Consider the following 12,777-nt stretch of genomic DNA (forward strand, 5'->3'; position numbering starts at 1 on the left):
AACATCAATTTCCTGTCCGATTTGTTGGGAGGGAGGGGCTGTATTGTGTTTGTCAGTGCCGTTGAAACCCTGGGCTCGCATTGCTGGCAAACCAAACAGCAGATATCAGCACCCATGGTTGTACTAGGCACTGACTTGCTCTTCTTTGTTCATAAATACTTGGAGGAGAGTGTTGCCTCCCCGCCCCCCAGTAACCCACTTCTGTGTTCTTGTAGAGGTAACATATAGCTACTAGTTTGTCTCTCTTTCTGACTCCCAGCGAATGGAGCAACAGGCTTGCTCTTTTCCTCATCTGGAAATTATGTGCTGGATACCCACATTCCCCTAACAGCACTGACTTGCTGTACAGTCAGAACTGAGGGGAGCCTTTCCTACACACTGTACTAGAATCTGCAACCCAGGAGATGGTGCAGCTCTCTCATCTCAAGGCAGGTACCCCCTGCACACGAACAGCCACAGCTACTATCTGAGTTTCAGGGGCTCTCAGTGAAAATTATTCTACCCACAACGTTAGGGTGAGTCCTGCTCTCATTGGCTGGGTCAGGCTGATTTTCCAAGTGGCACCACACACTCAACACAGCACAGGATGTCGCTAAGTAGAAGATAAAAATGGTATTTCTGGTTTGTTAATAAACCAAAGGTGGCTTGGGGTTATTTTAAGAGGTTAAAATTAAGAGTGCATCCAACACACAGTTCTTTGAACTGCCTACAGTGGCATTATCCCCATCAGTTTCTTCTTCATCCTCTGCAGGAGAAGGGGGGCAGGAAGGGGCGGGACATCCCTCAAGCTTCCCCACCTACTGGAGGAGGCCAGGGATTACTGCTCACTGTTGCTTTCTTTTGTTGACGTCATCTTCTCTGATTTTTTAGACTTTCTCTGCATTTGCTCTTGTTCCCTCCTCCTCAGTTTTTCTCGTTGTTTTTCCATCTTCTCTTGGGCCTTCCGAGCTTTCTCTAGAGACATCTTCATTTCCTTCAGTTTTTTTTTAACCAGTGCCCGGTCCTGGGATGATGCCATTCCAAGAGCCTACAAAGGAAACACGTGCACACACTGAATCTGAAAAGCTCCTGACCTCTTTGCTTATGATGAGGAAAACATCTTACACTGTGTTTAATCTCATGACCCTGGTTAAACATAGATGGAGGAGGTCAGCGCTGAGGAAAAGCGGACTACACTTGCTAAATTCTGTATGCATGGAGGATCTGTGCTTTGTTCTTTGACAAATGCACTCCAGAAGTCATTAAGAGAACGCTTTCCAAATTGGTGACTAATGAGCGAATAAATAAAAAGGGCATGATCCTGCTTCTTCAACCTTCCACTAAAGTGTTGCTAAACTCATCGATATCTTCAAAGGGTAGCAGAGAGCACCTGCTGTCACAGAAGGCTCCAAGAAGGGCAGGAAGAAGTGAAAGGGCCTCTCTTTTACCAATGTAGTTATTTACAATGAGAACCAAAAATGTCTTTGGGACGAGGGTGCCCACGTCAGCATCTCTCTAGACATCGTCTCCCCAAAGGCAGAGCTATAAAGGAGGCCCGATTATACTGATGAGGTTGCAGGATGAGCTTAGAATTCAGAATCAGGGGAGATGGTTGTATACTTGAAATGTTCCATGACCTTCAGCATCAACAGCAGGATGCATCCGTCTCCCCAACAGGGACAGTGCCGTCAATGGGGCCTTCATATTCACAAGCTATTGATTGATCGCTAACCTTTTCAAAGACTGTCAAGAGACACTCATCTATCCATCAGCCTCGCAAGGCTCTGAGCAGTGGGGAGGGAGGGTGGGACTGGCTTTATCCTCCTCTTGCCCTTTCTCCACAGGGTTGGGCGCCACCTCAGTCTCTAAGAGAGATGGGCTGGATGAGGGGAAGTGACGGTGTAATGGAGGTGACAGAGAGGGATGGCTGGCTTATACCTGGGGATGTCATTTCAGTTTTCAAGTAGTCGGTAGGAGGGAGAGCATGGAGGAGAAACTAAGGAAGAAGGATTCGCATTGGCCATTATTAAGATTTAATAGTTGAGTGGTGTTAATATGGATGTCACATGTTGCCAGGAGAAGCAAAGGAAAGGGTCCCCAACTCTCTTGATCAGCAGTCTGTCCTGAGTCAGAGCCCCTGATGACCTTCCTGAAGCTTCATCCCCACCGAGAAATAACTCAGCATCTTTTCTGCTGGGTATTGATGAAAATGGATTATGAAGAACACTCTCAGCTAATGAAAACATGCCAGATGCCTCAAGAAAAACATGTAACCGGTAACCTAACACAGACACATAATTCTTTACCTTCAGTTTATTTCCATCCAGCTGCAGGAGCTGCTCCCCAGTGATGTTCTGGGCACTGAATTCAGACACATACTGGTCCAGATTTAGGCTCATTAACCAGTGAGAGACCTGCTGCACACTCCATTCATGAACGACCCGATTCAGACTCTGACTGTGTTTGGGAGACTGTCCGTCATCAAGGATCTGAGATAGGAATTTATGCAGTGTTGTTAAATGACTAAAACACCATGGCTCATATTATGCTACCAAGGGAATTTCTCCAGCTACAAGAGCCACATTTACTGGTAAATCATAAAATTATAATAGTTCTATTTATGTTAAGAAGAAACATGTCTATTACTTAGTGATTCTGGTAGAAGGAAAATTAAAAATAACACACAAATAAAATATCATTACAAAGGAAGGATGTTAAAAATTGAGAAAATACGCACTAACACTGATGATTTTATAATACATTACTATGGGGATATTATCAGAGGTAAAAAATAAATATTTCATAGCTGTCTATATTCAATATATCACTTTAGAGTTAACCTTTTTGAAGACACTAAAGTTACATTAAGAACACATTAAAAATAATGTCTCCACTTTCTAGAGAAAGGTCTTAAAGCACTCAAGCCTTCTTAAGGAAATTTCACAGCCATTATCCCATGTGAGCAGGAAGCAAACCTGGGAGGAAGGCAGGGCACTAACATCCCACAGTTGTTTTTAGGAAATGAGAATCAAGTTTCAGAAAGTTTACAAGATCCCTCTTAAACAATACGTTCGTAAGTGGCAGAGCTTACAAAGAGGCTCATTGCAAATTTCAGGCTCTATCCACAGTAGAACTCCCCTTTATGTGTGCAAGGAGGCAGGAGAGCTCCTAGAAACACTAAGTTGAGAGAAGATGAAGCCATGATAGGGCTCAGAGGAAAGACAGGAGTTACCCTGGTGAGCCTCTTGAAGAACAGAGAAGAGAAGAGGGTGTAGGCTGAGGGGAAGGCAAAGGATGCGGAAAAGAATGGACCATGTCAGGTAATGGCTATGGGAGACAAATGAGGGACTCTGGAGGTGGACCCAGCGCCTCTCCATCCAACAACACCTCTTAAGTAAAATGCAAACAAGGGCAATCTTTTCCCACCACTACAGAGAAAGTATATTTTTTTTCGAGACAGGGTTTCTCTGTAGCTTTGGAGACTGTCCTGGCACTCACTCTGTAGACCAGGCTGGTCTTGGACTCACAGAGATCCACCTGCCTCCCAAGTGCTGGGATTAAAGGCGTGAGCCACCACTGTCTGGCCACAGAAAGTATTCTTGTAGTGTTGGATTCCTAAGTCATGTGAAAGGAGCAAAAGGCAGGTTCAAATCAGACAAGGTATCACACACAGGCCACAGATAGCTCACCTCATCATCTATCATATCCAAGCTCTGGGTGAGCAGCAACAAAAGAACCAAGAAGAAGAGTGTTACAGAGATGGATCACACGACATCCACAGTGCACCCTTTATTACATCAAAATCAAGACAGCTAGAAAAACGTGACCAAGAAAGCTTAAAAGGAAAAAACCCCAGAGTTTTGTTGCACAAAACTCATGTTGGAAAGAAATAAGAACAATTATTTTGTATGTAAGAGCAATCATATTTTGGTTATATTATTTCTTGACACCCCCCCACTCCCACCAGTTTTTAGAAGTAGTCAATCCCAACATATTCTTCTTTTCTCCTACACACATGCTTCCTGATAATTCTTAGCAATGCTAAACCTCACTCTAGCAGCATCTGGTTCTTACACCGTTTTCTTTCCAGAACTGTGCCTATTGGTTGCAATGGTTCAACTGGGGTAATATCACAGTCAGAGGACTGTCAGGAGCCTAAGGAAGGGGTGACTCTGGATAAGAGAGAGAATGGATCATTAACACCTTCCAAGTGATCTAAACTGCTATCTAGTCTCATTCTCTAGTGCCTAGCTTCCCTACCATGTGTGTTTACATATATAAAGGGATGTCTGGGAAGCTTCAAGGGGCTCAGAAACTACACTTTTCTTTAATGTTGGAGAAGAGGGGGTAGAATCATGAAGACCTGTGTTAAACGTAAAACCTCAGTGCTAATGATTTCTATGCTAAATCTACCTTCAAATATCTTCCCATAGTGGGATATGGAGGAAATGTGTGCACAAAAACTAAGTTCTGCCATTGTGCCATTCCAGTACCTCATCCGAGGACAGTGCCAGGGACTGGGAGAGCCCCGGGGTTTTGGGTTCTGCTCCTAAGCCGCTCAGGTCTGCAGAGCTGGTACTACTTGGACTGAAGTCATCATTGAAGGTGAAATTCTGTAAAAACAAATAAAACCATGTTACGGGAACACACAGACTGAAGTAGAGGCAGGCGTGCTTCCAAGTCCTCGACTGCTTCATTTCAATCAGTGTTCTTTAGAAGAGACCCGACTTTGGTTTCGTGGTGATGGCCTCCAATTGGGCAGTGGCACAGGATGCTGCACCTTCTGAGACTGACTGGAAATCCTGGGCACTTTCCCCAAGGATAGGTTTTGTGGAGAAATGATTTTTCGTTTCTCTCCAAGGGTACAGAATTCATTATCCTCTGTAACTGCTCAGAGGAGTGACATTAATAAAACCCACCTGCTTTGACCCTAATTGTGATGAGCAACAGAGGAAGTAGGAGCAAAAGATGCTGTGAAGAGGCTGAGTTATCAGGAACAGATGGCAACTCACATCAGGAAGGTAGCTGGAGTGCCCCTGGGAAAGATGGCGTGTGGGCTGGCTGTGATAAATACTGTGAGAAGTGACAGGTCCCCTCCTGGATGTACCCTTCAGAGTGATGAGTTCTGGAGGAGGGCATGGTCTGACAACACAACACTAGTTACATGTTGGAATATAAGCCAAAAAGACCGGTGTGGAATAGACCCCCAAGTCTGCTAACCTCCTGGGGTTAGGGAGGTAGAATGGGGGGGAGGATGGATCCCCCAGAACTCCTTTAACATGCTCAGCAGATGTTAAAGCAACTTGACAATGGGCACAGAGCCTCACTTGTAAAATCATTGTATACTGAACCTCTCTTTAGTGTGAGATAATCCTAGAATCACTCAAGTAAAATTTAAGTCTCAGAACAGCACTAAAGGCCCAAAGGGTTGATTATGACTAAAACTTCTTTGCTACTTGTCAAACAGCAGGATTCCTACCCACACTAAGCAACTGCCCAACACCAACTTGTTTCATACTGCCCTTCTTTAGGAAGTGGACTGGGATTCCTATTAGGTTCCTTTGTGTTGGGTTAAGTTGATCATTGAGAATAAATACCATGCTAGAGTCTAGGGAGTTTAGTACCAACCCAACTCCAAGATCTGATAATCTTCCAGAAAGGGGTAAGGCTGATAGAACATTCAAGCCACAAGGTATTGTACACAAAACATCACGCTTGGTATCACTGGAGATGCAATCCTCCAGCCCTTCAGTCAAAGCCCTTTGAGCTGCTTACATCAAGGAAAGAAGTACATTCAAGTAAGATTAATCACACATTTCTGCTTGGGGGAAAAAGAGTGAACACAGAAAAAAGGAGACCAAGTAGCTCGAAGGTTAGCCACCGAATGTGTTTCAGTAAAATGTTAGATGAGGTTTGCAGTGTCATGCTGGAAAAAAATAACCATCATGCATTTTGAAATGTATCACAGCCATGTACATAGCTTCTGATTTTGCTAACGGCAAAGAACTTGGTGGCAGAATTAGAATGGGTGCTCTGCACAGTCTATAAGAAGTAGATCTGATGCAAAAGTAAGGCGGTTTTTGTTCTGTTTGTTTGCTTCACTTAAGTGTACAGAACACAGTCCCAAATTGACCCGTTTTCCAGTAAATGTTGATGAGCACAGTGAAAGAGTTTCATAATGCAATTTAAAGAATACACATTTACCAATACTGTTTTATCATCCAAATGCCTCCTTCCCAGCATGGCGCAGCTGTCAAACTGAGATTAAATAGCAGTAAGTGAAATGACAGGCAAATTGAAGAGAAATGCACACGACAGGATAGAACAATATTAAAGAGGGTGCCAGTTAGGTGAGGCATTTTTCCCCAAAAGGAAACACCATGCATGCCTATGGCAGTGTTAGCACATTGACTCCTCAGATCCAGGGTGTACACACAGGGGAGAAGGCCTTCCAAAAATCGAAGAGGAGATAGGATTGGAAGCTTTCTTGTCAGTTTTTTAGTCCACTGTTGTCTACCTTGGACCCTGTTTTATCTGAAATTAGTGTCTCGGGAGAAGGCTGCAGGGGACTCGGAACTGAAGGCAGGTTCTTGAAGGAATAGGATCCTCTGCGGCCTTCATTAAACCATGAGAAGGGCATGCAAGGAGAGCGAGTGGAGGCCTGAGCCGCAGGGGAAGGCTTGGCTTTCCAATTCTCCAACTTGCTTCTGAAGATCCTGTGGTGTGGAAAGAATGGGCACGTTAGACAAAGAAATGGCAAAAGACATACTGAACCTAATTCCAAAGAGACTCTTACATAGGTAAAACTCGGAGAAGCTGTTCTATTTAGGATAATAAAAATGTATCACCTTGGGCAACAGCATTAACTTTAATAGTTACCTTTTTTACATTTAAATAGAATCTACGCTAACACATTGTTTTGGACTGCTATTTCCATGGCAAAAGTGTACTAAATGTGTCTTTTTAACTATTCATGGATGAATTAAAATCAGAGTGGCAGCCTTTGAGACTGCTCTTAGGACAGCCATCAAGCAAGTGACACTAGCTCATAACCAGCGTTCTGTCTACCTCCCTCTGGATTCATGCTTCCATCATCCATGGCTGAAAGACTGAGTGGTCTGGAAATTTCAGAGCATGTGCTATGTTAAGCAGGAACATGTAGCTTACTGGTTTCTCATCATAAGCTCAGTGTCATTTCACAGAAGGAGTATAGGGCCTGATATCTTCATGGGCCACTTAAAAGCTGAGGGCTTGCCACCTCCTGAGTGTGTAGCCTCAGGCCTTCTCTGTCCCCCTGTCCCAATCTGTACAAAGTGAATATGCTGACGTATCTCATATGTAACTGCTATGAATTAAATAGATTTAACACTTGTCTAAGAGGCATGAAAGCCATTAAAGTATAAATGTTCAGGTTTAAAGATTCATGGGCAGTTGAGAAACACAGTTTTTTGTTTTTTAAACTTCATGTAGGTACTTTCATATTTGTATTTGTCTACTGGTTAAGTGAAAATACTTGTGCAGGAGCTGAAGAAGAAAATGCTTGTGTGTATTTGGAAGCGATGAACCTCCCTATCACTGTTCTTGGTAGCTGTTGATACTATGACAACAGCTTGAGACACCCCCCCCCGCAACTGAAAATGCCTGGATACCATGGACTTAGATACTTTCCAACCCTCATTTATGTTGAATCCCAGTCTCCTTCCACCTCATTTCAAGCACACTTTGAAATATAATTCAAATTGACATAAACAGTACCAAGTCTTAAAACTTCTGGCTGGTTTCCAGATAGAATACAAGAACCACATGCAGCTATCCTCATGCAATCATCCTGGAGACTGCAGGCAATACACAGATGCAAAAAAGTTGTAAGAACAGCTAATGAGAACAGGAACCTTTGTAAAGTTTTGGTAAAACTGAAATAGCAGGATGGGTGAATAAAATTCATGGTCACGTACAAGTATCCAGAAGATGCAATCATGTTATAGTGTCTTTAAAGAGTCTGTGGGGGGAGTGGGGTGTCTTCAAGGATAACAGCAATCAAGGAGCGGCAGTTTGACCCTGAACTTCATCTTAAAGCTTTAACATAATGGAAGATTTTGTACTCTTACTCTAGTTACGTATTAGCACAAGACAGAAGAGTACAATAACTGAGCCAAAGCACACTTGCAGGGGTCTTGGGCTCTTTTTTATTCTTTGCCCATGGACCAAGTAAAGCTGGTACAGATGTTAGATTCACAACTTAGGAATAGGAGGAGAGAAGGGAATTTGACCTGGAATTTGTATTCCAATACTGATCTGAGCTGACTCTTAAATAGCTCCATCTTCTATTATTATGATTATCCCGAATGTAAATACAATGTAAGTCATCACAGAACAGATAACAACAAGGATACCGTGCAAAAAAAAATTGCTTCTTGGCTCTACACACTCCACTTTCCTCTTACAGGTCCTGACACTTTGAGTCCCTGAAGTTATCATACCTCCAGCCTACACTGAGGTGAAGGGCTCTGGAAATATCAGTCTAGAGGGCAATAAAGCAAACTGACAGCTGTCCTGTCACCCCTCTGGGAGAGGGGGAGAAATCCTACCTCCATAAGGCAAACAATCCCAGTTAGAATGTTAATAAATACATCTACGATGGAGATAAGACCAGAGACTCCAGTTTTAGTGCAGCGATTGACTCTGGAGTTTCATCATTCTGATTTGTCCCCCTTCCCCCTAAAATGTGACCTTGTGCTGTCTGGAGACAAACTCTTTGGGGCTCTGGTCATCTAATCACTTAGCTTCTAGGGCTTGTCTTTAACTAAGTCCCTACACTCCAGTAAAAATGTCCATAAAGGTCTGTTCCAAAACACAGACACATCTTCTCTGCAGTCCCACACCCTAGAGACTGGACATGTCTAAGGAAAAGATGGTCCTGAAGGCCGTACTCCCTTCTGCCTGGACAATGCTGAATCTAGGGAACTGAGTATGGCAGTTCTTGGCTTGACAGCCACTGTCTAGGAGTTTACAAGGAAGCTATGCAACTCATCCTACTCCCAAATCAATTGTCTTTGTAACAATGGCTCTAGACCATTACCATGACTGTAAGGAGAATAAAGCTGCCATTCACCAGCTTCATTTGAAAAAGACTTTAGGGAATCCAAATCTAGGGCAAACAATAGCTGACAAAAATCTGAAGATCCCAGGAAAATATTAAAGACTAATAATGAGTATGAATATGTAGATACAACGTTGAGGATGGGCTCCAGGTCATGCTGTCCTCACAGTGGTGAACAAGATCATGCAACCCCAGCCTCTGCCACAGGGTCACTTTCTGCAGCCTTATATACAACGATAATGGAGAGTTTGGGAAAGAGTTGGCAGGAAGCAATGGCAGCCCACTTCCAGGGTAATACCATTGTTCCATGGTTGCAACCTGGCAGATTCTGGAGTTTTGTTTTTCCAGCTCTCCGTGAGTCTGGCCGTGCCCTGCTGTGTCTGCCTTCTAGCTCCATTATTTATTCTCTGTAACTTAAAAAAAAAATCCATGACTGTGGAACCAACCCCTGTGTGCAACCCTTCTTCTCAAAGAAAAGAACTCACTTCCATTTGCTTGGACCTAGAGTAATAGAATATTCATTAAGACACCCAATGCTCTATTACTTTAGAATTACAGATGCAACTGCCTACCAGGCATGCTTACTAAAACAAACACCAATTTCGTCCTAGATAAACCGAACTTGAGCCTACGAAGGAGCAAGAAGGGTTTGGTAGCTGATATTCTGTTTTGACTGCCTTCCCTTCCTCCCTTCCTCTTTTCATTTCTTTTCCCCTTTCTTCCTCTGTCCTCTAAATCTGGGTTAGTAGAATGGATTTTTAATGGATGTGAATATGACTTCCAAAGGGTCAAAAGAGGTGTGTGCTACACTTCCTTCACCTACGATAGCTCAGAAACCAAAGGCTTATCATTAAGGGAAAAAAAAAGGTCAAAGAATCTCAAGTCCCCACCATAGTACACCCTTACATGCTTTATTGTTAGAAGAAACAATTGTCATCAACTTTAATTTTCAGAAGCCAATGATGTCATTGTATTAACCTTCCTGGTAGTCAAATGGTTTATGGTTAATAGCTTTCTTGTGCAATTAACTCATTTACATATACTCTGGAACCCATTTATACAGGCACCCTAAAACGCAACTTTTTCAGGTAAAAACCCTACAGTGATAATGTCATTTTAATTCAGAAAACATGGTATATGAAGTACTCAGAACTAGTAAGATATCATCAAAATATCATTTACAGTTCATAAAGTGCCAAGCAGAAAGAGGGAGCAGTAGGAACCACAGAAATATGTCGATTGTGACAGTTGTAACAAGAGGGTGTGTGCAGCCCTCACTTATCTAAGTCAGCTGAAGTAATTTTGAAAGAATCTGAGACCCAGTGAAGAGACTGAGGTTTTTGGTCCAGACCCATCCACAGGGAACTTAGAGAGCCTGGTTGGGAGCATTACAAACATGTCCATCTGGCATTCAGGCTCAGTCACCCTGGACATCTGCTCCCAGATCTAGAGCTCTGGCCAGAATTTCTGATCAGCAGCCAAGAGTCCATCTTAGAGTCACAGTAGACAGCTCAGCCTTAACTCCCAGGAGAGGATCAAACTATTCCCTTTTCTCTGCAGGCTTTAAGCTAAAATTGCAAAAGTATCATGTAGATCCATGTTCTCAAAACAGATGTTAATTTCAGGACAACAAATCCACTGCCTAAGTATTCAATAAAAGTGTGCTATCCCAAATCTGAGCAAAATGTGCCTTTTGGTTCTATTAAAATTTCTATTTTCATTAATTTTGGTGATTGCGTTAACCCAGAGCCTTAGGCATGCTCATTACATACCCTGTATCTGAGCTATACCCTTGCAAATTTAAATTTACTTTAATGTTCTAAACCTTGTCTCCCTCCCTCTCTCCCTCTCTCCCTCCCTCCTTCCCTTCCATCGCTCCCTCCCCTCTTTCCAGTACTTACAAGTTCATTTCTGTGTGCATGTATGTGTGTGGAGGCCAAAGGCCGACAATATCACATGTCTTTGTCTACCACTCTCACTTTGCAATTTTGAAACAGTCTCTCACTGAATGTGGAGGTCACCTTTGTATAGGGGGTTCCAGAGGTCCACACGTCTCTTCCTTCAGAGCTGGGGTTTTAGATGTGAACTGACAAGCCCAGCTTTTATATGTGTGTCAGGGACCTAAGCCCAGGTTCTTATGCATGTTTGGCAAGTAACTTAAGAGCTGATTGAACCATCTCTCCAGCCCACTAAATCTCACTTTAGACTTGTGTTTTTATATATAAGGCCAAACAAAGTGACTGAGTAGGAAGGCTTAGAGTCCCCTTATGGTTACAAATTTAGTACAGAATGTTTAAATGGAAGTTTCTCTTTGTTCTGAAGTTCAAGTTCAGCTCGGGAGTTACTATGTAGCACAGGGAATGATCTAGAATTTATGATCCCCTGCCTCCATCTCCCAAGTGCTGGGACTCCAAGCATGGGGCACTGGACCATTTTAGGGGCTATGGTGAAGCTCAGCATTCCATGCACCCCAGGCAAGCGCTCTAATGACTGAGCCCAGGACTTTTTTTTTTTTACTTTATTCAGAAGTTGTTAGGATTTTTTTTTTTTTTTTTTGAGTTTCAGCTTGTGAAGCTGACATGTGCAGCCATTGGAGAGTCCCTTGGAGGCTAAGTCAGTGGACTCTACCAGAGCCAAGTGGTTACTTAGAGGCTACCCAAATGTTGATTGCTCTTAACAGGGCAGGGCAGGAAGAAGAGGGGCGAATTCATGCTCTGTAACCACTTCCACCCAAGCCCAGCTGGGACACGGGGCAGCAATACGTCTGCCTCCTGAGATACATGGCATCATCAGTGGTCAGTAATAAGCTTCTAGATAAGACATTAAAGAATTAAAAAGGAGGCAGATTTCAATCACAATAATGGGACACCTTTGAGCTGCCTCTAATTCATCTTCAAGCACTGGCTTTCCACTGCTAGATTAAGAACAAAACAGCACGGGCCACGTGTGTAAGTGATGAAGATGTATAAGCTTCTTGAAACCGCAACAATGTTAAAGATGAACCAATGGCAGCGGCTTTAAACTGACCACAAGCTAAAGGAGATGCTGATGACAGAAAATACAATTACCGTCCCTTTCCGGACCTTAGCTAAGGAAGCCAACAGGTAGTGAGGTTTCACTGCTTACTCTCAGGCCCACACTGAGGTCTAGCCACACACAGCACTGCCAGCTGATGATACAGTTAAACCACATTGTGTAATGGCTAAATATTTCCTCCTTGGTTGCTCTGAGAGGATGAAGTGCAGCTTGTGTGCAGAGGCCCACATCACCCTTTGAGAAGGGTGCATCCTTGTGGGGTTCGTCCCCCCACATACCTTTTTACTCCTTTCTCTTTTATCTCTTCTCCCAGCCACTGCTGAGATCTGTAGAGCATCTTCCCCCTTTTTTTCTCTAACTCCCATAAGATCATCACTGAGGTAACCCCCATGTTTGTTGTTAAATTGTTTTATCAACGAGACCAAGCCCTACAAAGGGCACTCTGCACCAGCCCAAGCACAAATGAGGTTTTTTCCTGCATACACTCATGCATTCACCTCAGTCCCCATTCTGCTAATGGCTACGTATCCACTCATCTCAGATGGCCGCCCAGAAAACTCCTGCCTTACCCAGCAGCAGGGCAAAACAGTCCTCCATGCACCTGTCATAGGATCCAATGTCAAACTCACTGGAATGCCATAAGTTATCTAGAGGGTTTGAGG

The 12,777-nt window shown here is 43.4% G+C and overlaps 1 protein-coding gene across 9 annotated transcripts in view; it reads right to left on the minus strand.

Moving 5' to 3' along the window:
- Positions 1-508: 508 nt before the first annotated feature.
- Positions 509-12,777, minus strand: part of Ppp1r9a (protein phosphatase 1 regulatory subunit 9A) — a 248,459-nt gene continuing 236,190 nt past the window's right edge. The window contains exons 15-19 of one of the 9 annotated variants that reach the window (XM_051177142.1): positions 6,497-6,695; positions 4,473-4,592; positions 3,669-3,692; positions 2,286-2,468; positions 509-1,027 (exon numbers count right to left, since the gene is read on the minus strand). In XM_051177142.1, the coding sequence (XP_051033099.1) occupies positions 818-1,027; positions 2,286-2,468; positions 3,669-3,692; positions 4,473-4,592; positions 6,497-6,695 (736 nt within the window). In that variant the 3' untranslated portion in view covers positions 509-817. The remainder of the gene's footprint in view (positions 1,028-2,285; positions 2,469-3,668; positions 3,693-4,472; positions 4,593-6,496; positions 6,696-12,777) is intronic. The other 8 variants (XM_051177140.1, XM_051177143.1, XM_051177141.1 and 5 more) reach the window with 8 other exon arrangements.

The sequence above is a fragment of the Phodopus roborovskii genome, unplaced genomic scaffold (genome assembly GCF_943737965.1).
Source record: "Phodopus roborovskii unplaced genomic scaffold, PHOROB, whole genome shotgun sequence".
Classification (NCBI taxonomy): Eukaryota; Metazoa; Chordata; class Mammalia; order Rodentia; family Cricetidae; genus Phodopus; species Phodopus roborovskii.